The sequence below is a fragment of the Sturnira hondurensis genome, unplaced genomic scaffold (genome assembly GCF_014824575.4).
Source record: "Sturnira hondurensis isolate 20B ecotype Veracruz unplaced genomic scaffold, ASM1482457v3 Scaffold0021795, whole genome shotgun sequence".
Taxonomy (NCBI): Eukaryota; Metazoa; Chordata; class Mammalia; order Chiroptera; family Phyllostomidae; genus Sturnira; species Sturnira hondurensis.
The window spans coordinates 1612883-1640620 of NW_028094426.1; the positions used below are offsets into that span (position 1 = coordinate 1612883).

The 27738-nt window shown below is 35.7% G+C and overlaps 1 protein-coding gene across 4 annotated transcripts in view; it reads left to right on the forward strand.

Moving 5' to 3' along the window:
- Positions 1-82: 82 nt before the first annotated feature.
- Positions 83-27738, forward strand: part of INTS13 (integrator complex subunit 13) — a 30038-nt gene continuing 2382 nt past the window's right edge. The window contains exons 1-15 of one of the 4 annotated variants that reach the window (XM_037033981.1): positions 83-633; positions 1610-1845; positions 3849-3923; positions 11995-12197; positions 12604-12684; positions 14022-14112; positions 15839-15967; positions 17505-17589; positions 20692-20781; positions 20948-21037; positions 22728-22906; positions 24241-24411; positions 24658-24812; positions 25131-25361; positions 26830-26969. In XM_037033981.1, the coding sequence (XP_036889876.1) occupies positions 1621-1845; positions 3849-3923; positions 11995-12197; positions 12604-12684; positions 14022-14112; positions 15839-15967; positions 17505-17589; positions 20692-20781; positions 20948-21037; positions 22728-22906; positions 24241-24411; positions 24658-24812; positions 25131-25361; positions 26830-26969 (1945 nt within the window). In that variant the 5' untranslated portion in view covers positions 83-633; positions 1610-1620. Of the gene's footprint in view, positions 634-1167; positions 1185-1609; positions 1846-3848; positions 3924-6171; positions 6239-11994; positions 12198-12603; positions 12685-14021; positions 14113-15838; positions 15968-17504; positions 17590-20691; positions 20782-20947; positions 21038-22727; positions 22907-24240; positions 24412-24657; positions 24813-25130; positions 25362-26829; positions 26970-27738 lie in introns of those variants that run through there. The other 3 variants (XM_037033982.1, XM_037033985.1, XM_037033983.1) reach the window with 3 other exon arrangements.

A 27738-nucleotide genomic window follows, 5' to 3' on the forward strand; every position in this document is an offset into this window, starting at 1 on the left:
AGAGATGGGGGCAGGTTCCTTCTAAGTCCCTCCCCATTCATCTACTCAGGTTGTTGCTTGGTTTCTCACAAAGTCTCGCGAGTTTTGCCAGGGCAACCGGCCTAAGTGAAGAGACCAAGAAAGGGAGACCGGGTGGGAGGGCCTTGCGCTTAAAGGCCTGTGTCTGGTTTAGCCGGTGCTGTGGTTGGTACTTCGCTGATGGGGAAGCTCTCGTGCCGCCCGGAACAAACTGCCCAATGGGTGATTGGGAAAATTAGCGGGTAGAAAATCTTGAGGGTCGAAGGCATTTTTTTTCCTTTTGGCTCCGCCCTCTTCCTGTTCAGCGACCTGGGCGTCTGGCCCACCGAGGGGGAAGGGCAGGTTGGCGGGGGCCATCGAAGAGTGCTTTGCGCACGCGCGAATCCCAGTGTGTGTGTTTGTGTTCACGCGCGCGCACGCGCGCGCGCTCCCGCACTTAGGAGGCTTGGGAAGAACCGGTGTGCTAAGAGATGAGCGGAGAAAGCATAGTCCCCTGTCTTTGGTACCAGACAATCCTGACTGTGCGCTGACCCTCCCCACCCAACCAGCAGCCTATGCCAGAGAGGCTGTGGTCCATAGCCTCTGTTCGTTTTCACTTCAGGACCAGGCACGAAAGTAAGCTAAACCTCAATCCTGAGGTCTTCCTTATCCACTCACCTTGTACTTTCCACCCTGCACCCTCCAGCAGAGTGTGTCTAAATTTCTTAAAGAAGAGTTTTGCATGAAGGGGAAATGCGTTTGAAAGCAGAAGAAAATAGCTGGATCGTTAGAAGTTCGTTTTGATGAACACTTTTGCTTCTGCTTACCATGTGCTTTTTGAATGTCGCTTGTCTCTATTCAGTCTAAGATTTTATTAACGAAGCAAGAGAGTTTTTGTAAGAAAAAGTTTTAAAAGTTTCTCCTCCCCACCAGTGTGATGGTAGCGACTAAGTTTGTCTGTTCTACGTGGTGAATTACTCTGGGGTTTCAAAAGCTAAGCTTAGGGAACAAGGTGCATTTGAGGTCTTTATCCTAATGCAAAGACCAGATATACAGTTATGTTAGATGTGTATTATGTTTTGGTCTTTTCTGTTGCTGTCACTTTTATTTCCTGTTAATTGCCCCACCCCTCCCCTTTACAGAAGTCTTGAGACTTTTTGGAGGGAAGCTCAAAACTACTGACTTAGGTTAGTTTGGGGGTTTACATGTGATTGCTGTCAATTAGCAAGGATCATCAAAAGAGTGTTTGAAAAATATTTGTCATTTATTATGTGTGGTATTATGTAAGAAAATCAAGTGCTATTATTTGTAAAGCTATTTTCTTTTGACAATTTTAATTTCATGCAAAAAGCAAAAAAAGTGTATGGAGTGTAATTTTGCCTGTGACTGATAGAGTGCAGCTTAATATGGTGTAGCTCATACCTTGAATTGATAGCTACTTTCTGGTCTGACCTCATTAAATCTTATCCTTTGTTGGATAAATTTCTTTGGCTACTGAATATTCATCTTCCCTACCAAATCTTCTTGAAGAAAAGATACATTATTTAGAAATAATTTAAGATATTAAATGTTAAATGTGAGACTTTTGACTAATATATTTTATCCCTAACAGGTTAAATCAAAATGAAGATTTTTTCTGAATCTCATAAAACAGTATTTGTTGTGGATCACTGCCCTTACATGGCGGAATCATGCAGACAGCATGTTGAGTTTGATATGCTGGTGAAGAATAGGACCCAAGGAATCATCCCATTAGCCCCCATATCTAAATCATTGTGGACCTGCTCAGTAGAATCTTCCATGGAATACTGTAGAATAATGTATGATATATTTCCTTTCAAAAAGCTGGTGAGTGTGAAGTACAAGCAAAATAATGATTTGGGGGGTTGTACTTAATTACCTATTAAATTTTTTATGTTTGAATTTGCTGTAGATTTGATTTAAAATGTTTTACAATTTTTTAAATGTGGTATATAGGACCCCCCTTTGAGGGGGGTATTTAATTGGGACCAACAGTAACAGCTAACAGTTATGGAGCATTTACGGGTGCCACATATATTCCAAAGTGCTTCATATATATTAACTCTTCTAATTCTCACAACAGTTTAAGAAGGTAATTACTGTAATTACTTGGATAATATTCAAAGCATGTAATAACCAAAATGGGACAGGCACTGACCATTGATTGTTGCTAGCTAAGCAGCAGGGGTGTTGGCTATAAGCAGTTTGTCACACCGTGTTGCTATGTACCATCTCAAAACCAGCCTCGAGTATTAATGCCACGATGGAGGTGCAGAAACTGGGGTAGAAAGATGAAACTTATCCTGAGTCATATAACTAGTTAGAGGCAGAATGAGAATACTGACCTAAGCAGGCTGGCTGCTTATATAGGTTTAGTGACCAAATCCTGTGCTAAATTGCTGCAGGATTTGGCCATATTAGAAAGAAATGCTCTTATGGATGCTAAGCAGAAATTTTTTATCAATAAGAAATGAAATTGCATATTAATAGGCATTTTCAAGTATAAAAATTTTCTTTAGTGTTCAGGATCTCAATTATTTTATTTTGAGAAAGTCATTTTGTCAGCCATAAGTGAATGAATTTTTGTCTCATTTCTGGAGCAGCCTAGCTGGGACCTAGTCAACATAGAGAGTCAAATATTATATATTCAGATATATTCCAAATTAAAATATAAGTTTTAATCCCACTGCAAATTGTGCATTACATAAAGGGAAAAAAGAAAAACATGAGGAGAGGATAATTTAGTGCTTTAGGGCACAGACTTGGGCTTAAATTCTGTCATTATTCTCTACCAGCAGCGTGACCTTGATCATGCTGCTTAATTTTTCCAAACCTGTTTCCTCCCACATAAGCATAACATCTACTGCTTACAATTATTTTAAGATTTCAAGGAGCTAATATAAATAAAGTGGCTAGTAAAACATATCCCTGTCTTATGAGGCTTAGGAGGGAAGGGTACTTATCAAACTTATGGGTGAAGCAAAACTAGTATTTCATGGATATTAGGGGAAAAGATCATGAATTAGATCATATAGTTCAAGGGAAAGAAATTATTTTACTCTTTTCCCAAAAGGGAACAGTCATTGTTTGATATATTTTCTAATATATCCGTAATGTCATTGTTTTACTTGATAATATTTTTTGGTTTGCATTTTACTTTACAATGTAGAATAAAGTCCAAATCCATTATTTTGGATGTCAGTGCCCTCCATGATACGGCTCCCACTTATTTTCTGAGCTTAATTCCTGCCTTTCTGTCTGTTCTGACCTTCACCCTTTTGAGGCTGCTCAGAGGCTTTTGCATTTGATGTTTACAATACCTGGAATTCTCTATCCCCTGCTTTTTCTGAGGCTGATTCTTTTGGGCATTTTGGACTCCTCCAGTTGCCACTTCTATGGAGAGCCCTTCTCTGTCCAACACACCTAAAATAGCTAATCACCTTTTCTTCACCTTTATCACTCTGAAATTATCTTGTTTGTTTGTTCTTTGTACTGCTCTCTTATCTTACCATACCTGCCAAATCCCCAGCTTTCCCCACATTGTGACAGAACTGTTTAATTCTGTCACAGAATTAAACAGTATATTCCCATATTGTTCCTGGTATTCCCATATGGGAATATGGGAATATTCCCATATACCTGGTATTGAGAATAGCACATGACATGTACTGAGTATTCTATACCTATACAACTCATTCAACAAATCAGTGCTAGAGGCTTCATATTTTTTTAATTGTTTTTACTCTTAACTAGTAGCAAGCTGCCCATTTTAAATATATGATCAAATGGAATTGGAGTTGAATACTAATTATTTCTTTGAAATCTGTTAGGTGAATTTCATTGTGAGTGACTCTGGAGCACATGTTTTAAATTCTTGGACTCAAGAAGACCAAAATTTGCAAGAGGTATGGTTAGGTTTTGAGCTGTGGCCTTTTTGAAATTTATCTGAATATGGTGATACTTTATTAAAAACAATTAAAATTTTTTGTCAGTATAGTATTTGCACATGGTTTTAAAACACCAACTACCGCGCGTGGGGGGGGAGTGAAATCCTTTGTCCTACTCCGCCGCCATCTTTCCTCCTCCCCTATTAAAACACCAACTAAAAGAAAAACAGCTATCTCCATTCCAGTCTTTCCCCACTTTCTAGAAGCAAACTTTCAACTCTAGCTTATTTAGTATTCATTGTACTTCCTGTTTCTAAATAACATTTTTTACTGCCGTTTATATAGCTTGAGGTTAAACTTTATTTATCATTGTTGTTGATGAGGATTTACCTTTTATATTCCCTCTCACCCATGCCAGTATGCCTGCCCCCTTCCTTTTCTTCATTTTCACAGTATTGTTATATCAGAATTTTTGGTTAATTCACAATTAATACTTGCTTTAAAATGTTTATGTAAAGTGTTATTAACTGCTAAGCCAAGTAATGTATATGATTATTTCTTTTTTAAGATCTTACTGAGCTATGGTGGACATGCAGTATGTATAATGACACACACTCACTCACAGGGTTGTCCAGCCTCTTGGTGTCTCTGGGCTACACTGAAAGAAGAGGAGTTGTCTTGGGCCACACATTAAATATATTGCGACACATAATCACACAAAAAAATATCCTAATGTTTTAAGTAAATGTACAGTTTTGTACTGGGCCACATTCCTAGGCATCCTGAGCCACAGGCCACAGGTTGGACAGCCCTGAGTCATGTGTCACTGTGTAAGTTGAAGGAGCACAGCATGATGAGTTGACTTATGTCTTATTTCCCTTCTTGTACCACTTCCTGGAATTTATCATTTCCTTTTTTTCTAAGTTTTCTTAGTTTTCTGTGTATCTGTTGTTCCTTTTCCTCTACAAAATTTTTCATTGTTTAAAAAGCCATAAATGTGTTAGAAATTTAGCAGTTTGATTTTTTTTTCCCTGGAAAAACTTCTCAGAGCCCAGGCCTCTGCTCCCATTGGAATTGGCTGCTTTCTTGGCCTGGATACTGTGGTCATCCTTCTCTCTCCCTGTTTTTCAGATCCCAATCTTTTCTTCTTTTTCTTTGTGTGACCTCTTGTTTTGGTAGAGTATAACCTCCAGAATTTCTGTAACTTACCATATTTTGCCCCATAGAATGCACTCCCATGTATAATGCACTCCCCTGTGTAATGTGCACCCACGTTTTTGGCCCAAACTTTCAGGAAAAAATCTTTTGTTTTAATTTTTGAATTTATTTTTATTTATTTATATTTAGATACTTGTTTTTTGTATTATAAAGGAATTTAGCATTTATTTTTTTAACATTATGATACAAGAAATTTTGTGTAACATAATTGCAAAACCCAAGAACAGATATTTCAGGTACTACCCAGGTATAATGTGCATTTTTATTTTTTCCTCAAAAATTTGGGGGAAAAAGTGTGCATTATACACAGCAAAATATGGTTCCTTAGACTTTATTGATTCCTGTGGTATAGACATTTTGGGTTGGAAATAACTTTTCTCAAAATTCTGAGCACATTACTCCACTGTTTCATAGTTTCAAGTGTTGGTGAGAAGTCCAGTGGCACTTTTCTTCATAATTTCTCTTCAGAATCTTTTAGAATCTTTTCTTTCTACCTTTATGTTCTGAAATTTCTCAGTGCTGTGCCTTGGTGGTTAGTCTTTTCTCATTTATGTGCTAGGGAGAGAAACATGTATGGTTGCCACTCATGTGCCCCCCCACCCTGGGAACCCAGCCCCCAACCCAGGCATGTGCCTTGACCAGGAATCCACCAGTGATCCCTCGGCTGGAAGGCCAGCACTCAGTCCACTGAGCCACATCAGCCAGGGCTCCCTGTATTTCTTTGATAATGTTCTTGTCTCTGTGTTCTATGTCTTTCTGGAATCCTTATTAGTGGGATGTTGGACCTGCTGAATTAAATTCCTTATTCATTTTCTCACTGGTCCTCTTATTGTTGTTCTTCTTTCTAAGCCTTTTACCTACTTCCTTTTAACCCTTATATGAAACTTTTTATTGGATTGTATTTTTAATTCCCAAGAACTTTTACTTAGGTTTTAATTATGTCTATTTTGTCATATTCTTTTCTTGTTTTATGGGTATAATTTTTAAATCTGAGGGTATTAGTAATAGTTCATTTAAAGTGTTTTTTTTTTTATCTCTGTGTTCTCAGAGTTCTTCCCATATTGAGGCTCTTCTTTAATGCCTCGTGACATTTAGCTATGCAACCTTATTCAAAGGTGAGTCACTAAACAGCAGCTTAGAAAATCTGCATGTGGTGAAGTGGGTGTTACTGACTGGGCTTCACTGTGGGTTAATCTGATTGTTTTCACAGGGGACTACCAGCTGTCATGATCAATAGATCTCTCTGGGACTGTTGAGGGTCTCCAGAGAAGATCTTCCATGGTTCTACCTGTAGGCTATAGACTTGGTTGTCAGCTTCCTGGGCGCCAGGGAGAGAGTAGATTCTACCACCCAGTAGGCAGACTCACACAATCTTTCTGGTGTTGATCTAGTACTACTCTCCAGTAATGGAGCTACTAGCCATACATAGCTCCTATTCACTAATTAATAGCTACTATTTAAATTCACATTAATTAAAATGTAATACAATACAAATTCAGTTTCTCTGTAGCACAGGCCATGCTTCAACTGCTCAGTAGGCCATGTGGGTGGTGACTACTGTGTTGAACATCACAGGGGTAGAACATGCCCATCATCACAGAAAGTCCTATTGGGCAGTACTTGTGTCTTACCCTTACACTGCTGTGATTTGTGGTATTCATGCTGGCACCTTTCTGGTTCAGTTCTTCCAAGGAACCTGATTCTGTATCGGGGGGCTCGGGGGATGAGGTAGAAATAGCCACTTACATGGATAGGGTGTGATGTGGGAGCGAAGTTGCTTACACTGTAAGTCATTCATTGTTTCAGATATCTTGCCTCACCCTTTCCTTGTGTTCCAGAACTTCTCCTGAGTTCTGAAGGGCCTATCATCTTGTTTTTTTTCCCCTGTAGGCACTTAGGTTTCAGATTATTCAGTCCTATGAAGTCCATCCCATTCTTCCATCCATTTTGATATTCTTTCTGACATCTGTTTGCTTGTTTCCTTCATTCTCTCTATCTTTGTGGGCTTGTTCCCCCTCTCCTTTGGTTTGTGCTTTTTAAAATTAAATTACTACAGTTTCAGTGCAGTATTAGGAGGGAGCAGAACTAAACCCATGCTTAATCTATCAAGTTTATGCTTTTTAAACATTATTTGTCTAAAGATGTTGAGTTTGTCGTTCGTTACTTTTGTTGTGTGCTATTGTTTACTTCGATAGAAGACTTCAAGTTAATTAGGTTCATTGATGGGTATGGACGTGAGAGTCTGGCAGTGGTGAAGTATTTGAATGCATTGTTTGAATTATTTCATGTTGAAATTTTTCTCTTAATGGATGCACTTTAGTGGCAATAACCCCGTTCAAATGTGTTTTAGATGGAACACTTTTAAAGAAAGTGTGTTTTGCACAGGTTTGGCTTTAATATGTAGTGATTAGTATTTATTATATACGTGTACATATCTAACCTTTCTCTTTCTTGAGATGATTCACTCCAGGGGTAGTCTTTTATTTTCTTGGCTTTGCACTCCAGAATGTGCTTTATTCTTTCATTCCTTGAAAAAATAATAAGGATTCTATACATTCCCCTGCACTGTCTTTTTGCAATGGCTTATATTCTGTTTACTATCAAAGATACTGTGAAAAGCTTGAAGCATCTTTAGTTGTGTATGAATAAAAATAAGTTCAAATTTATTTATTTATTTTTAAGGTTTTATTTATCTTTAGAGGAGAAGGGAAGGAGAGAGAAGGAGAGAAATATCAGTGTACAGTTGCCTCTCGTGAGTCCCCCGCTGACAACTGGCCTGCAACCCAGGCATGTTCCCTGATTGGGATTCGAACTGCGATTGTGTGGCTCGAAGGCCCGCGCTTAATCCACTGAGCTACACCAGCCAGGGAAGTTCAAATTTATATAGCTTTTTCTTAGTTTATCTCTGCAGTGCAGTAAAAGGTATGCCTTTGATAATGTAGGTATACTGATGGTAAGAGAATTACTAGTTCCCTCCATTTCTTGCAGGTGAAGGCACCTTATATCACACTCATTGCTTTAACTTTTTTTTAAATTTATTGATTTTTAGAGAGATAGAGAGAGAGAGGGAGGAGAAGAAAGAAAGAGAAACATTGATTTGTTGTTCCACTCATTTATGCATTCATTGGTTGATTCTTCTATTTGCTCTGACCAGGGATCAAGGCCACACAACCTTGGTGTATCAGGATGCTCTGACCAACTGAACTCCTCGGCCAGGGCCCGCGCTCTTTGCTTTTAAATTGTGAACTAAAGTGGAAACTCCAGTTGTGAAGGCAACTGTATTATATAGCAAATCTCTGGTGTTTCAAAGATGATATAAAATAATTGACATTTCATATGAATTATGAATAATCTCTATGTTAACACATTTAATTCTCAGCTGTAGTTACCCATGTCACACCTTCCCTAATTGTTGTGAGTAATCATGATAACAAGTGAAAGAGACTGGTTAAGGAATGTTTGGTCTGAAAGGATTGTAGACGTCTTTTGTTGACTCCTTCATTATGCAGGTGAAGGCACTGAGGCCCACAGGAGCCAGAGTTTATTTAACCTTCCTACCTGTCTCCAGGGCTCTTTCTGTTGTAGCTCATAGCTCTATCCCACACATCTTAAATTTTATTACAAAAAAAATTGTCAGACTTCAGGAGTTTTGGTCTTGCTTTTGTTGTCTAAATCAAAATGTGAGAGTGTCACCTTACGTGGGACAGGTTCTATTATTATTTTCACTTTCAGGTTAGGAAAAGGACTTGGAGAGATTGAGTGGGTTCACATAGTACTAAAAGGCAGAGCCAGAATTTAGCAGATCTTTATCTGAGCATAAAAAATAAGCTTTCTTCAGCTAAGTTCCCCAGCACCATAACACCCTTCCCCTAAAGAAGTACTTTCTACTGAGCTTCTTTTGTGTACCAGGGACTTTATGTAGTTGTTTGTACACACTATTTTTCTTTCTTTTTTTATTACTTTTTATGAAGAAGTGATACATATGTAGCTCTAAAATAAAATAAATGAGGTCTGTCCAGAAGGTATCTAGCCAAGTAACATGAAGAGTGGAGACATTTACTGGAGAAGATACAAGAAACGTTGTACACAGGACAATGATGCCTCAGCCCCTTTCAAAGTAGGTACCTTGGGACCTCACACAGTTCTCCCAATCGCCATCAGCTGCCCCTTCGTATTTTCCTGAATCTCATTTACAGTCTAAAGTCTCTTACCTTTCAAAGGTGATTTTAGTTTTGAGAAAAGCCAGAAGTTGCAGGATGCCAAATCTAGGCTGTAGGGTGGCTGAGTCACCTGGGTGATTTGATGTTTCACCAAAAACCTCTGCATGAGGTGTGGTACCTGAGCAGGTGTGTTGTCCTGATGAAGTTGCCAATCACCAGTTGCCCATAGGTTTGATATTCTGAATCATTTGAATAGAGAAATGTTCAAGCTTAACAAAATTTGATGCAGATTTGTGGCTCTACTTGCTCAGTCGTGTTTTTTTTTTTAAGATTTTTAATTTATTTTTCTTTAGAGGGGAAGGGAAGGAGAGAGGGAGAGAAATATCAATGTATGGTTGCCTCTCATGCGTCCCCTGCTGGGAACTGGCCCACAACCCAGGTATGTGCCCTGACTGGGAATCGAACCGCGATACTCTGGTTCGCAGGCCCACGCTCAGTCCACTGAGCTATACCAGCCAGGGCTGCTCAGTTGTTTTGAATGTAATGGCCACACAGTACACATGCTCAGTAGGGTCTACCTTCCCCACTGACAAGTACAATGAGGTCACCATTGTTCACACATGTGCGTTCTAGTCCATTCTCTTGGGCTGCCAGGTTACATTGATATCACACCAACTGTTTTTATATTAACAATGGTTGGGCCCTGGCTGGTGTAGTTCAGTGGATTGGGCGCGGACCTGCGAACCAGACAATCGCGGTTCGATTCCCGGTCAGGGCACATACCTGGGGTTGTAGGCCAGCTCCCAGCAGAGGATGCATGAGAGGCAACCACACACTGATATTTCTCTCCCTCTCTCCTTCCTTTCCCCTCTAAAGATAAATGAATAGAATCTTAAAAAAAAAAGACAATGGTTGGACTTTTTCCAGATAGACATTGCACACATGTACATATGTATGTGTGTGAACATAAGTAAAAAGTAAGCCTTAACAAGTTTCCCATTCATCCCCCGTCCCAGTTAGTTGTGTGCTAGAGCCCCCTCATACCATCTTAGGAGAGCTGACCATGTACATCTCCCACCAACTTCATATTCAGTGAAACTTAAAATCAGCTCTCGTGGGAATATTTAACCACAGATATTTACAAACACTACAAATTAGTGTTCCCCCACCTTTGGAGAGCTGGTTTACCAGCACATCACTGTTTATCTTTGCTACTATGCCGTTTTTATGGGTCTTTCCAGAGACCCATATATGGGTGTACAAAGCAAAGTCCTTCTACTTTGTTCTTTTCAATATTTTGGCTATTCTGAGTCCCTTGCAATTCACATAAATTTTAGAATCTGCTTGTCTGTTTCTATAAAGAAGTGCACCGGTCTCTGACCAGTGTGGCTCAGTTAGTCGGGTGTCTTCCTGCAGAGTGAAAGGTGGCCAGTTTGATTTCTGGTCAGGGCACATACCTAAGTTATAGGTTTGATCCCCAGTCAGAGTGAGTGTGAGGCAACGGATCAGTGTTTCTCTCATTGATGTTTCTTTCTCTCTCTCTCTCCCCACCCCACCTTTAAAAAAAGCCCTGGTGTGGCTCAGTGGATTGAGTGTCAGCCTGTGAACCAAAGGGTCACTAGTTTCATTCCCAGTTAAGTCACATGGCTGGGTTGTGGGCCAGGACCCCAGTAGGGGGTGTGTGAGAGGCAACCACACATTGACATTTCTCTCCCTTTCTTTCTCCCTCCCTTATCCTCTCTCTAGAAATAAAATAAATAAAATCTAATAAAAAGCCCAGGGGAGAAGAAGAAATCTACTGGGATTGTGACAGGGATTGTATTTAATTTTTAGTTTGGTTTGGGTAAAACTGCCATTTTAACAATAAGTTTCTAGTCGATCATCATGGGATGTTTTGCATTCATTTAGATTTTTAATTTTTTGCAACAGTGTTTTGTAGTTCTCAGAGTAAGGTTTGCATTTCTTTTGTTAAATGTATTCATAACTATTTTATTCTTTTCATTGCTATTATGGATGGAATTGTTTTCTTAATTTCATTTTTAGATGGTTCTTTGCAAGTGTGTGGCAATATGATTGATTTTTTGGTACTAATTGTGTGTCCTGCCACCTTGCTGAACTTATTATTTCTAGTAATTTTTTAGAAGATTCCTTAGGACTTTCTGCATACAAGATCATGCCATCTGCAACAAAGAGATATTTACTAGTTCTTCCTTTGCAATCTGGATTCCTTTTATCTCTTTTTTTCCTCTTACTGCTCTGTGGTGAGACTGGACATCATCCTTCTGTTTCTGATCTTAGAGGGAACTCATCCAGTTTTCATCATTAGTATGATGTTACCTGTAGGTTTTTCGTAGATATTACAATACTATTTATCTGCTCAAGGACGTTTCCTTCTGTTTCTAGTTTGTTGAGTGTTTTTATCATGAAAGGTCTTAGATTTTTGTCATGTATTTTTGGAGATCATGTGTTTTTAAAATTCCTGTTGATAGGGTACTCACATAAATTAATTTTTGAATTTTAAATAAACTTTGCATTCCTACGATAGTTCCCCTCCATCATGATGTGTAATTCTTTTTATGTGTTGCTCAATTCGATTTGTTGAGGATGTTTGTCTATGTTTATAGGTATGCTGGTTTATAGTTTACTTTTCTTGTGTCTTTGCCTGACTCGTGCATACTCATGTCAACATAATTGTCTTCCCTTTTATTTAGCTAATGGCAGCATTAGCTGCTGTTGGGCCCCCTAACCCACGGGCAGATCCAGAATGCTGCAGTATCCTACATGGTCTCGTTGCAGCCGTGGAAACCCTTTGTAAAATTACAGAGTACCAGCATGAGGCCCGTACTTTACTAATGGAGAATGCAGAGCGTGTTGGAAATAGAGGGCGAATAATTTGCATTACTAATGCCAAAAGGTGAGACAATAATCACTGTAATTTGTTCACACATGGAATTTTAATGTCCTGTTAGAACTTTTATTTTAAAAACAAGGGACAGCATGTTAGCACTGAAATAGATCACAAATGGCGTTTCTAATATTGAAGCTTTGTTTATTCAATTTTAAGATAAAGACTCCGTGAAAACTTTAGATTGTCATCATGTAGATTAATTTGACTTCTCTCACTGGTTTTTTTGCGGGTTATTTAGTGTTGTGAATGAGCATGCTAAAGACAATCCTCAGTGAAGTAAATTTTAAATGCCTGTAGCTGAGTAGTGTGTTTAATTTTTCTTTCATTGCTTATTTTTTCATGTGTTTAATTTTTCTTTCATTGTTTATTCATTGTTTACTTTAATTTTGTTACCTCTTTTTTATGCCACCAGTGATAGTCATGTGCGAATGCTTGAGGACTGTGTTCAGGAAACAATTCATGAACATAATAAGCTTGCTGCAAATTCAGATCAGTGAGTATAATCCATAAATGAAATAAGTGTTTCATGTTATATAGTCCTATACATTTCATTCTAATTATTTCAGCAGTTTTAATAGGAATTGGTAAAATTCTTTTCAGACTCTACAGATTAGTTCAAAAGATGTATTAGATCAGAAACTTTTCCCCCCCATTTTCCCTTTTATTTTAAGATTTTACTTCTTACTTGATTGGAACTATAACATAATATATAAATTATAATGCATATTTGCTTTGATGGCTTGCCCTCATATTTTTTCAGATTTTAAAAAAATTTTTTAAGGATTTTATTTATTTATCTTTAGAGGGGAGCAGGAGGAGAGAGGGAGAGAAATATCAGTGTATGGTTGCCTCTCTTATGTCCCCTGCTGGGAACTGTCCTGCAACCCAGGCATGTGCCCTGACTGGGAATCTAACCATGTGATCCTTTGGTTTGCAGGCCCGTGCTCAATCCACTGAGCTATGCCAGCCCGGGCTCAGATTTTTAAAATGAGTAAATTGTTGGTGGCATTATTTACTATGTACCACTCAAAACACATTGAATTGCATTATATGAAATTTTTAAAGAAAGAAAGTTATTAAAGATGTGTTTTGTGGACAGTGGCAATGTGACATCTAAATGAGATGAAGCTATTAATATCCTAAGTGGACTGCTGGTATTATTGTTGATGAGTAGGGTTATTCTCAGGAGAAGCATGCTGAGGTATTTAGAAATGAAGTATGATTCCTCTACAATTTACTCTCTAATGTCTTAATTTTTAAAAAAAGAACATATATCTGTTTAGATATAAGGAACAAATACAGCTATCACTTAGTGAATTTACTTTAAGGATATATCAGTATTCATTGAATAGTACTTTTCTTTCGACCTTTCTGTAGGTTTGGAAATTTCCAAATAAAAAGTTGGGGGAAACTTTTTAGCATTACAAGTCCTGCATTATTGGAATAACCAATTATAGGTCATGGTTAGCATTGACTGATATTTGTCCTTAAAAAACATTAGTAAAAAGGAAAATGATATACAATATATTCATTTCCTCTATGGCAGTTACCTGTTGAAAATTATGCCTGATTATAAGAATTTTCTTTTATCCTTTAAATATATGGAGTATTATTTTTGTAGTTGAATTTAATTAATATACAAAAATGATTTAATGTTTATACAAGTACAACATTTATACAGTTTTTCTAAATATTTAGCTTATGTGTTAACAGTAATATCTGTTTGTAGAGATACACTGTTTTGGTATGTTAAACTTTCAATAGTTTACCTGCCTATATTCTTTGCATAGTATGTATTCTTATATTCTAAGTGAAAAGTTTCTCTTTAAGTCTCATGCAGATACAGAAGTGTGAGCTTGTTTTGATCCACACCTACCCAGTTGGTGAAGACAGCCTTGTATCTGATCGTCCTAAAAAAGAGGTAAATGCAGAAGTAATGGAAAGAAGGGTCATTGTTAGTTGTTAATAATAAATGCTAAGAAGGGTTAGCAGTAGAATGATCACAGTTGCCAACATTTTCTTTCAACAAAATACAAGGTGGGGCAAAAGTAGGTTTATAGCTATGAGTGTGCAAAACAGTTTGTTCTTGTATTATTACTTATTAATTATTTTATTATTTTCCATATGAACAGTGTAAACTTACTTTTGTCCCCTTTTTTCCACCCCATATATAGAGTTTTCAGAGAAACCTGCATAGCAAAACACCTCAGTTGGTTCTTTATGTTATAATTATACATTTTAAAGTGTTTTCCATTTGGCTTGCCTGTTGATGTTTAAGTAAATGTGTTGTAAAATCATATATAGTTTGTATTGTTCCTTTTGCTTTAGAAAAACAATATACTCTTTAACAAAAATATACTCCAGTAACAGAAATTCATTTTACCCATTCAGATGGAAGGGAAAAAACTAATTTCCAACCTTGGTTTTACTTTTTAAATAAATTTGAACATTTTTAAAGGAAAAGATAAGTCCGTTGATTATTAAAAGGATTTGCCTCACATCATATTCTCTGTCAGTGGCCTATGTTTAGAAATATAGATATATATGTTTATATAATTATATTAAATATGTATGTTCTCACATTCAAGTTTTTCATTTAGCCTTATTTAATATAAACGTGAAGTATTACCTTAGTCCGAATTTTGTAGTTAAGTGGTATTTTTAGGTCATGAGCTTTGTCACTGTGTTTTTAGGTGGTTTCCAGTGTAAGCCCCCTTTTCATGAACTTTTCTCTGTCTCTTTGGATAATGTGGCAACATGCTGGCATGTTACTTTGGCTTTACTTGGTGATAGCCAAAAACTTACTTGCAATAAATGTTGTTACCGTGGGATGCGTAAGTTTGTGTTACCTTGTTGTAACTAACTTTTGGCTGCTTTATCACTTTTATTGGTGGTAAAATATGATGTTTCTAGTGGTGCCACATTCTATAAGTAGTTTTATCTTCAGGAGTTTGTTCTCTCCACAAAATGAATTACTTTTTTTCTACTGTATTTTTTGTGGGCCACTTCAAATTCATTTTGTATTTAGAGAAACAGAAGTAAAATTAAAAATGAAAAAATATATTTAAGTCAGAGACTGATTTACTCTAAGTTTCAATAGGACAGGGAATTTTCCTGTTCTCTACTGTGTCCTCCAATAACTCACACAGTCTCTGGCATATGATGTAGTAAGTTCTACTTGGTTCATATATATACATACATATATACATATATACATACATACATACATACATATAATGTATGTATATATATATTTTTTAAAGATTTTATTCATTTATCTTTAGAGGGGAAGGGAAGGAGAGAGGGAGAGAAATATCAATGTATGGTTGCCTCTTGTGTGTCCCCTGCTGGGAACTGGCCTGCAACCCAGGCACGTGCCTTGACTGGGAATTGAACCGCGATCATCTGCTTCGCAGGCCCACGCTCAATACACTGAGCTACACCAGCCAGGGCAACTTGGTTCATATTTTTGAGTGACTGAATATTTACCACTGAAATAATGATCATGGTTAATTTATGGACCTTTTCACTTTTCCAAATTCAAAAAAGTGAAAGCACTTAAGTTTTATGGGTTGAAGTAAAATATGTAGCACTCAGTTACAATGTATTAATGTTTCACAGGGTATTTTTTTCATGCTTTTCTGTAGTTGTCCCCTGTTCTAACCAGTGAAGTTCATAGTGTTCGTGCAGGACGGCATCTTGCTACCAAGTTAAATATTTTGGTACAGCAACATTTTGACTTGGCTTCAACTACTATTACAAATATTCCAATGAAGGTAAGCATTTCTTTATCCTGCTATTTTTAAAGTGCTGTTTTGCTTTTTAAACATTTGTTTGACATGTATTATTTATTTTAATTGAACCTTACTTTTTTCTCCCCATATCATGTTTTCTGTTTTGCTAGCCTACATTCAGTGTCTTTGACCAGGTCAGTAAATACTGAAAAGCAACAAGAAAGGATCACAGACAAAATGCTTGTTTTTCTAATAAGAATATTCTATATCAGCTTTCTGCTTTTTAATTAAATTCTTGTTATTTTCATCAAAATATAATCTGTATCTTAAGTGATTACTTTTTCTGTGATTCTTTTTCTGACAGTTGTGCTATTGGTTGTGTTACTTACTTCCATTGTGTATTCTAGCAGGTCTTTTATTTTCTCTCTTTTTGTTTTTGCCCACCAAGTATAAAGGTGTTTGTAACTAATATATATGCCTATGGAAAAATAGCTCATAGTTTTAAATGAGTTTATTACCCTACCTGAAAAACCAAGGGTGTGAGTCTTATGATTTTATTAATGTGTATTCTTAGGAATCTGTTGCTACCTGTTCTTTTTCATCATATTACCATTAAGTTGTCTAGAACTAGTACAATGGCTAGCCCATAGTAAGCTTTAAATGAATTTTTACAAAGTGAAGTTGATCTTAATTTTATTGGTTCTGTTTACAAATAGAGTAATCACCATATCTAAAAATGCTAATAGAACAATGAAATTGAGAGTTACAAGAAAGTCTGCGACCATGTGATGAACACTAAATTGTATGAGAAATACCTTTCATTATTAATTTCCTCCTGTGCCATTGACTGGCTTTTAAATAGAAATTGGGCTCTACCTCATAGAATGGTTTGGATGCAGAAGCTATTAACAAGTAAAGTAGCATAATAGGTGTGCTTTATATAATTTTATGAGTTACAAGAAAAATACTTGAGTGTGACAGGTACCTTGCTCTTAGCATTTGACTATATTTGTGTGCTACTGGTGTGATTCTTTATTCAATCTCTTTTTTCTTGTAAATAGATAATATAGAAGTTTCTATTTACTATTAAGTGAAAACAAGTTACTAAACTTGTTTATGAGTCAGTGTTTTCTTATTTTATATAATCGATGTTTGCTAATTTACTGTAGGTATTTAAAGATGCTGTTTCCTCCTTTAAACAACTATTTCACTTAGAATTTCTGTAAACTTTCAATTACATTATATTTATTTACAGACAATTTGTGTATATTTGTAAGACAATGCATTCAGACTAAGAAGTTTCTAAAATTTCTGGATTAGTGATGGGTTAATTCTGATATAAGAAAAATAATTAAATACTGTATTACTTATATACAGCCAGTAGTTTTTTAATGGAGTGTATATTTCAGTGGAAAACTATTGCATCTTTAAATAGATTAATTACAGAGCAAACTATACCATTATATTATAGCTAAGTTTTATTGGGTGTATTTGATCTTACTTTAAGCAAGAAGCAGAATTAATAGTTAATGACTTTATTTGGAAAACAAAACTAAGTTATTTTAAATTTTGCTTTAAGGAAGAACAGCATGCTAATACATCTGCCAATTATGATGTGGAGCTGCTTCATCACAAAGATGCACATGTCGATTTCCTGAAAAGTGGTGAGTGAGAGACATTGGAAAGTCCTTAATGTGTATGATCTGACACATGAAAGCATATGAACAGCTTTGAGATAGTCTTTAGTAAACAGACCTGATTGTCTTTTAGTTCATTCCCTTCCAAACTTATCTGGCAATGGAACTAGTGTTCTTTCTGTAAAATCTACTTGGAGAAAGACTAAAGTATCGCAGAAGAGAGCCAGTAATGTTAGAGTTTTCTTTTCTAGGCAAACCACCTGGGGAAAAGGGGAAGAACAGGAGCTGGCTTAAAAGAGTGATAAATAGACTGACAGCTTAGCTAGATAAAAATCAGTTGTCTTGAAATTTTGTGTGTGTGTTTTTTTTTTCTCTAAAAAGTGTTTGACTCAGTGGATCCTCTTTCTCCAAAACTGTGATTTTTATGACTGTATCAGCAAGGTTTAGGGGAAAAGACTCTGGAGTTAGGAGATAAGAGTTTTAGCTAAAGCTTTCCCACCAGCTAACAGGTCCCATGTGTTTGTAAATTAAAGATACTGGATTAGATGAGATATAATATCCCATCCATTCCCCAAATTCAGTGTAATTGCCTTTAAAATTGGACACTCTGTTAAATCTTCTAGAATGGTTTCTGTGTAAATTGATGCTACCAGAGAATTAAATAGTTGACTTGGATTATGTTGTATACATCTTTTTTGAATTAAATAGCATGAGCCAGTCATAACATATGTTACACGTATAAGGAATCTTAAAACGAATATAACATGAATTTTTAACAGAAAAACTATTAAGGTAAGTAGATATGTTAATGTTTAACTAAGGAATGTAAAGAACTTGTTTTAGAAATTACAATATGTGGAAAATAAGAACCTATGAGGTAATAGCAATTTTTAAAACAAAAAAAATGATAAAAATATTCTTTGTAACGGAACTTACTTCGCAAAAATAGTTGTTGGTGGACTTATAGTTTTCTACTACACATGGACACCATGTGCAAAATGCTGTGGCAGCAATAGGAAGAGAGTACTGTGGGGACACGAGGTGGCACGTGACTAGGCCTGTGAGTCGGGCAGGCTTTGCAGAGGAGGTGCATTAGAGCTGAATGTTGATTAGTAGGCCAGACACCGTCTCTAAGCTCCTTAGCTATACAGACAGTCCCCAGCTGACTCATACAGTGGTTTGACTAAGGATTTTGTAACTGTATGATGGTAAGAAAGTAATATGTATTCAGTAGAAATCGCACTTAGAATTTTGAGTGTTGATCTGTTCTCGGGCTGGAGATGGATACACCTCGACACTCTCTCCTGGTGCTGGGCGGCAGCAGGAGTCGCAGCTCCCAGTCAGCCTCATGATTACGTGGGTACACAACCGACACTCTACATGCACTGTGTCCCACCGTTTTTTGGATGTTGTGTTTGAGCACATTTAGGTAGACTAGGCTAAGCTATGATGTTCAATAGGTTAGGTGTATTAAATAAATTTTCAACTTACAATAGGTTTATCAGGACATAACCCTATCATAAATCAAGGAGCATCTGTGTACTCTGCTGCCTAACTACAGTAAGTCCTTACTTAATGTCAACAGGCTCTGCAGTTTTAAATGAAATAACATATAATGAAAGAAGTTTTACCTTAGGCTAATTGATATAAATAAGAGTTAAATTCCCATGGCATCTCGTCAACATTAAAATGAAATGATGTTGAGTCAAACAGGGTTATTTGAGGGCCTGTATATATCTATTAGATATCTCCTAGGCACCTAAAACTCAATATGCACAAAACAACTTCTGAGTTTTGCCCTCTGAACTGGTTTTCTAGTGTTCCCTGTCTCAGTGTATGATCCTGTTGTCTGTCTGGTTATAGAAGGCAGAAACCTCAGAGTCATCTTTAAGATATCTTTCTGTCATTCTTCATGTCTAATCTATCATCACATTTTCTTTTTTTCTTTCTTTTTTTTTGTCTTAACAGAAATTTTATTTTCTGTTCTTAAGGCTAGAAATTCTGGATCAAAGTGACTATGTAGTTAATTTCTTTTGAGGCCTCTCTCCTTGGCTTGTAGATGGCTCTGGTTATATTCACATGGTCCTCTGTATTAGCATATCATCACATTTTCTTGATTTCATCTACCAAGTATCTCTCAAGTACATCTACATCTGCAGCTCCACTACTATTATCATCTCCTTTCTATTAATCCAGCCTATTCACTAAATCCCACAGTAGCCTTCTAAATGATAGGTCTTTTCATTCTTGACCTGCTACCCAGAATAACTTTTACAGTGCTAATCATGACATACTCTCCTTATCTTAAACACTCCCCAGTGCTTTTCTGTTGCCCTAAAGATAAAGACAAAATTGTTTAAATGTCTTACAAGGCCCTGAAACTCTTCATGCTTTCACCTGCCACAGTATCTTGGCATATGCTGTTTTCCATGCTCCAGTACTCTTTCCTTCCTTTCTTTAGTTAATTTCTGTTCATCCTTTTAGAACTCACATTAGTTTTCACTCCTCCAAGAAACGTTCTCTGATGTCTGAGATAGGTCGTGTCTCTTGGTAAATACCCTCATAGCACTGAACATATCTCCTTCAGAGCTTTGTCAACTTTATAGTTTTGCATTTATTTATTATTATTTTGTTAATTCCTGTTTACTGTAGACTGCATTCAGGCCAAAAATGCTTACTGTTAAATGCTATATATTTACTTTCCAGATCCCTCATCTTACGGTTGTTTTTTTTCATAAAAATTCAGTATAAATAATTATGCATTTATTAAGATTCAGTTAAGATTCAGTATAAATAATTATGCATTTTAAATTCCTGAAGCCTTCTTTAAATACTTAACCATGTTGTATTATTACTTAATGGTGTCAGAGGGGAGCAATTGTAGATTCTAGATATTTTTTTAAATTTTGCTATTGAATTTCAGTGCTGTGGTAGATGATTAAATTAATTAATGAGGAAGGGAAATTAAATACTTACTTTAGTCATAGCTAATACCCAAACTCTATTTGGTATTTTTCTAGGAGACTTCATAAAAAAAGATGTTCTGCAACAGGTATATTATAAAATCTAAACTCAGAAATCTTGGGTAAACAGTTTGAAATGTACCTCTTCTCTGACTTATTTTTACAGGCGATACCCACGTAGGTGGAAGCAGTAGAGAGGGCTCGTTCAAAGAAACGATAACGTTAAAGTGGTGCACTCCGAGGACAAACAACATTGGTAGGTATTTTAAAAGATTTTTAAAGTGTTTTAAAGGGCTAATTAATTTGCTGCTTTTTGAATTTTTGTTTTACATTGTTTTACAGCTTGAAAAAACAAGTTTTTTTTTTCTCTTATGGAAGTATTTCCTTAAATTCTTTCAAATCAGTGTTCTCTTCTGTTTCAGAATTACACTATTGCACTGGCGCTTATCGAATTGCACCTGTAGATGTAAATAGTAGACCTTCCTCCTGCCTTACTAATTTTCTTCTCAATGGTAACTTTCATCATTTAATTGTCTTGGCTGAGATTGTTGCAAGTGATATCATTAGTGAGAATATGTGAAAATGTGAAATCTGGAAAAGCCATTTTTCAACGTAGTTTAACCATTTTATTTTGCAAACTATTTTAAAGTTATATAATTGTGAATACCCTAGTTCACTCACGTTTAAAATTAAGATGACTTTATGTCTTTTGGGCTATTATATCTGTTTTATTTAATATATTTTTTAGTACTTTAACTTTAAAAGACCATTCAAGTCTACTTTTTCTTTCTTTGAGGATAGAACAATACAGACATTTATCTTGGCCTATTGAAATTTTTTAAATTTGATTTTGGAGAGGGAGAAGTAACAGTGATTTGTTTTTGTTTTTTAGATTTTGTTTATTTTTTAGAGAGGGGGGAAGGGTGAGAGAAAGAGGGGAAAACAACAATGTGTGGTTGGCTCTTGCATACCCCCTACTGAGGACCTGGCCTGAAACCCAGACATTTTCCCTGACTGGGAATCAGACTTTACTTCAAAGTCTTGTGCTCAATCCATTGAGCCACACCAACCAGGGCCATGATTTGTTGTTCCACCACTTATGCATTCATTGGTTGCTTCTGGTATGTGCCCTGACCAGAGGAGATGGAATCTGTGACCTTGGCATATCAGAAAGATGCTCTAACGAACTGAGCTACCTGACCAGGGCCTTGGCCTATTGAAATTTAAATTATAAAATATAGATGAATGTATTTCTCTTTGAACACTTTATCATAAACATTTTTAATGGTATGTTATATTATTTTTACACATGTGGCCTTAAATTTGTGTTTTCCTTGTTTGAAGAAAATTTTAAAAAACCAAATTATTGGATTTCATTTACTAAATCTAAATTCTAATAGCTTTTCTGGTGATTCTTATCATCAACTAGGGTTTGAACCACTGAAATGATGAGTTAGCCAGCTTTCATCATAAGATTAATTTCATAGTTATGTTAAGCACAATTTGATTATCAGGCTATGTAAAATCCACATTAAATAACATTTGGTAATGTGAAATAGAAAGTAGTTACAAGAATAGTGCTGATAAGTAGGTGTTGTGAAAGTGAATTGAGACTTTGCTTTCTCCCCTAAATGGTTTGTTTGTTTGTTTAAGATTTTATTTATTTATCTTTAGAGGGGAAGGGAAGGAGAGAGGGAGAGAAACATCAATGTATAGTTGCCTCTCATGCATCCCCTGCTGGGAACTGGCCTGCAACCCAGGCATGTGCCCTGACTGGGAATCAAACTGCCATCCTTTGGTTCACAGGCCCTTGCTCAGTACACTGAGCTACACCAGCCAGGGCCTCTCCTAAATGTTTTATAGATTTGATAATGTTGGGGGTTATCCATCAGTTTTTTCACTTTTCTTCTTGATGTTCAATGGGAAAATTTTACTTGAACTTGTAGTTGAATGAAGAATATAACCAAACATACTATACTTGAGACCACTGTATTTATTTTGGAAAACCATCTCTCTAACTGTGTAAGCTTGGAGGGACCAAGAGAAAACTAAGGCTAGAATTCAGACTTTATGGACTTGAAATGCAGTTATAATAACTTAGCAATGCTGGTTAAAATATGAGGGTAAATAAAATGAAAAATTTTGACATAAATGTTAAGGGGAAAAAATAAGAGCCCATTTGAATTTCATTACTTTTGACAGGTCGTTCTGTTTTATTGGAACAACCACGAAAATCAGGTTCGAAAGTCATCAGTCATATGCTTAGCAGCCATGGAGGAGAGATATTTTTGCACGTCCTTAGCAGTTCTCGGTCCATTCTAGAAGATCCACCTTCAATTAGTGAAGGATGTGGAGGAAGAGTTACAGACTACCGGATCACAGTAAGACTGATATCTATAAAACTTTAAAAAAGATATTTATTTGTTTGTTTGTTTGTTTGTTTATCTATTTATTTAGAAAGGAGAAGGGAGGGAGAAATATCAGTGTGCAAGAGGTACCCCAGTCAGTTGCTTCTCAGAGGCTCCCAACTGGGGACCTGGCCCACAACCCAGGCATGTTCCCTGAGAATTGAACCAGCAACCTTTCGGTTTGCAGGCTGGCACTCAATCCACTGAGCCACACGAGCCAGGGCCAATATCTATAAATTTTATAATTTGAGTCTATCATTATTCAGCAAGTGGTTATTGAGAGCCTATTATATGCAAAGATCAGTGGCAGAAAGGAGTTTGGGAAGTTGATTATTTATTTTATTTAGATGAATCATCTTTCAATACTTGCTCAGAAGAGCTATTTATCATTACATAGTCATCCTTGTATATTAAGTGCATGCTGAGAAGTATCTGAATAGCATTGACATACTGGAATTATAGGAAAGGATAGAAATTGATTTGAACTAATATTTTAGGGGGAACTTTATTTCTAGTAATGTAAATGGCAAACATAAACATTTTAATAGTTAGATTGCTGCAACTTTGAAATAATGCTAAATTTTTTATTTAAAGTTTTATAGAAGAAAATTTTGTTTATTTTTGGTAGAAACTCTATTGTTCTGATTTTAATTTTCCCCTCCTCCTTCCCTCATTTATATTTGGTATTTCATGGCTGTCTCCTTTTTGAGGTGGTTTTGAGAATTAAATGTGATTGATGTATGTAAGTGTACTTTGTAAACTGAAGTGTTATGTACTGTAAGTAATTGTTTTTGATTAGGCTTTTCTTTATTGTTTTTATATTTTTAATAAGGAGAAAGCTAATAAATATTGTAGAAAATTTAAATACAGATATCTGTAAAAAAGACTGTAAATTACCTATAATTACATTATTCCAAGATAATTATTATTGTTGATATTCTGATGTTATATCAAAGTAGCTTTTTAGTAAGCAAATTGGTATTCTAATGTGATTCACTAATTCTTTTTTCTGGATATGATATAAAAGAGTTAAAGTATAGAAGTTGAAAAATACGTGTTTCTTATTTTTAAATGTGCAAACAATAATGAATGATGTTTGAGGCTTTTTTATCTCCATTGTATGATAATAAAGGCTGATGGTTTCATGTTCAAAAAGAAAGAAAAAATTAGGGAGGGGGAACTATTAGAGAAAATGCTTTGTTGGGTATCACAGGACAGAAGACGTCAGGGGAACAGACTGTTATATGTAATCCATACTGAAACATTAGAAAATAGCTTCTAATTTTATCTTATTTGGTTATCATTAGGATTTTGGTGAATTTATGAGGGAAAACAGATTAACTCCTTTTCTAGACCCCAGATACAAAATCGATGGAACTCTTGAGATCCCTTTGGAACGAGCTAAAGATCAATTAGAAAAACATACCCGTTACTGGCCTATGATTATTTCACAAACCACCATTTTTAACATGCAAGCGGTAAGTGTTAAATAGTTTCAACTTTTCTTCTAGATTATTAATATATGCTTTTCAGGGGCCATTTCTCAATAGAAGAATGAAGTATGTGATTTTGCTACAGTTAAATAATTATAATAAAACTGAACTGAAGGTCACAGATTATCTGGCCACAATGATGTTTAAGATCAATTGAAGTTCTACTTAGATGCTTTGATACTTGTTTTTCAAGATAAAATTTTTTATTTTCTTTTTCCTTTTTTGTTACAGGTAGTTCCATTAGCCAGTGTTATTGTGAAAGAATCCTTGACAGAAGAAGATGTGTTAAACTGTCAAAAAACAATATATAACTTAGTTGATATGGAAAGAAAAAATGATCCTCTACCAATTTCCACAGTTGGCACAAGAGGAAAAGGCCCTAAAAGGTAGTTCCCCCCCTCTACCTATCACATTTACTTGATACATACTGTTTTTTGCCCTAACTTATTCTGTATGTAAATAATATATTGGGGGTGTATATATATATATATACACACATACATACACACACACACATACATATGATCAAAATGAAATTATAATAGAATAAAAGAATTGGGTACATTATAACTTAGAATTGTACCATTAGCTATCTAGGAAAAGAATTCCATGTTTAATTATTTCCTTTTACTTTACCATAAGTGACACTTGAATATTATTTTCCAGAGTATTCCTAAGATTATTATTTTAAATCTTTATTTCAGAGACGAACAGTACCGTATCATGTGGAATGAATTAGAAACCCTTGTCAGAGCTCATATCAGTAACTCAGAGAAACATCAAAGGGTCTTGGAATGTCTGATGGCCTGTAGGAGCAAACCCCCAGAAGAAGAAGAACGAAAGAAACGAGGAAGAAAGAGGGAGGACAAAGAGGACAAATCAGAGAAAGCAGTGAAAGATTATGAACAGGAGAAGTCTTGGCAAGATTCAGAGAGGTGGCTTGTTGATACTAAAATAGCATCATCCTTCCTTCTGACATATCAGTTCTGCATATAGAACATTCGATCTTCATTTAATAGAAGTTCTTTTAGCGTATATTTATTTTATTTATAACTTAGATTTTCATTCTTAATATCTAAAAGATTAGACTAAAAGACTTAATATCTAAAAGATTAGACTAAAGAGGTATGATTTACTATTAGTGAAAAGATAGTGTTTAATTTTTATCCTAATTTAATTAGCTTATGAAAATTATAATTCAGGATGTTTAGTATCAGTATTTCTTTTATGTGTTGTTACTGTCAAAGACATAGTTTTATTTCTTTATTCAGTAAATATGATTGAATACCTATGGTGTGCCAGACAGTTAGCATAAGATTCCTGCCTTGGAAGAACGTACAGTGTTGTGGTAAAAATAGGCAAGTAAGTCACTGGTGACAGCAAAATGTGGAAGGTGTTATAAAAATAGGCACAAATGTCCTTGGGAGCACAGAGAAAGAACACATTCCTGATTCTGAAAACCATCCTCCATAGTAGCTGTCTTCATCTTCCACCTTCTTGCCAGAAATCAGGCAAAGAACCAGGGAAATGTTACAGCAATGTAGTAAGTCCCATTCAGAACTTACGATGGAAAATTTCAAACATTTATTCTACTGTAGATTAAATACTTACCCATCACCTACTTTGAACAAGTATCAATTCGTGGCAGATTTTATTTCAGATGTATTCACATCCACTTCCCTCACCACCAGCATCATCTACCTCCCATATGGGACTATTTGGAAGCTAATTCCAGAAATCATATCATTTCACCCTGAAAGAAGTAGAATGTAGAACATTTCTTTTTGACTTTAGGAGTTCACTTCTTCCTTAGTGCCACCAGGCTTTTGAAACAGAATTGGCTAACTGCAAGTAGGAGACGGAAAGTATTCTCTTTTAGAGCACACTGTTACACAAGTGTTTGTCTATATATTTTACAAGCATTTTTGTTTCCTTGGAAAACTCAAAATAAGCTTGGAGTGATAAGTTTTTCACTTGTGGAATGTAAAGAGATGCCTATAGTACATAAAGTAGGTATCAAATAATTACTTAATTTTTGTTGCAATTTGAAATAGTATTTTTGTCCATATCTTTAAAAATTGAAATTGTGAACTTTCTCCCAAAAGTCATTAAGTTTAATATTACCTTCTTACAGTTTTCTCCATTTTTTCATATTTATAGCTAACTATGTTACAAAATTACTATGTTATAATGATGAAGGAAATGAGGAAAACTTGTGTTTAATTCATTAAGTTCTCTTACCTGATTTTAGATTGACATTTAGCTTATGATTAGTTTCTAGGTTTACTTTGTGAGAGCAGCTATCTTTTATGAGGACTGACATTCAAGTTCTAGTTTAATTGTTGAACCATTTAGATTTCTAAACATTTAAACTTTAAATTTTATTATTTGTACCTCTAAAAGATTAAAAGGCATGTTAGAACGTGGAAAAGAAGAGCTGGCTGAAGCTGAAATTATAAAAGATTCACCTGATTCCCCAGAACCTCCAAACAAAAAGCCCCTTGTTGAGATGGATGAAACGCCCCCAGTAGAAAAGTCAAAAGGTGCGGTGGAACTTGGTAACTGTGATTGTGAAAAGTTGTTCGCCTTAGTTCTGTTTTGTATGGTGTTATTTAATATCGTTGTATATATCAGGAAGAGCTGCTAACTGTTCCTGTTATTGTTTAGGAGATTCTTTGTTTACAGCCTTGGAAAATAGAGACAGTAAATATATTTGTCAGTATTAAAGAAAAAGTAGTGTCATGTGTTCATTAATGAAGACTTTGGAAAATAAGCACTTGTGCTAAAAAGTCTGCATTTTAAGAAATTTTAATTATGTAAACTTGAATCTGTTTATGTTCCTGACACTATAGTAAGGGGTAGGTTATTGAAGACAAATGCTTTTCCTTCAACCCTTACTGGATTTAGTAAAAGATCTAATATCACCCATCTATTGATAAATTAAAATGTGGTATCCATCAGCATCCATAAAGATATTATAAATAATATTTTTATTAAAAAGCCTTTATCTTTTTTCCGGTTTCAATTTAATGTTTATTGTATTTTTCTCCCATTAACATTTAGTCCCCTTATACCTCCCTCCCTTCAGTAATCACTGCTCTGTTGTCCATTTCCATGAGTCCTTTTTCCTTTTTTTCCTCAATCCCTCTACCCCTAAGGTCTTTTATCTCTTATTTATAAGCTGATATGCTTAATTTCCTCTTGAAGAAATTCTAGGCATTGAAGATGATTTGGGTTTGGGAGCTCCTGAAATCATTGAAGGCCTTAGTTATCTTAAGGGAAACTGGATTTAGTCCTTTTAGGATAAGTGGG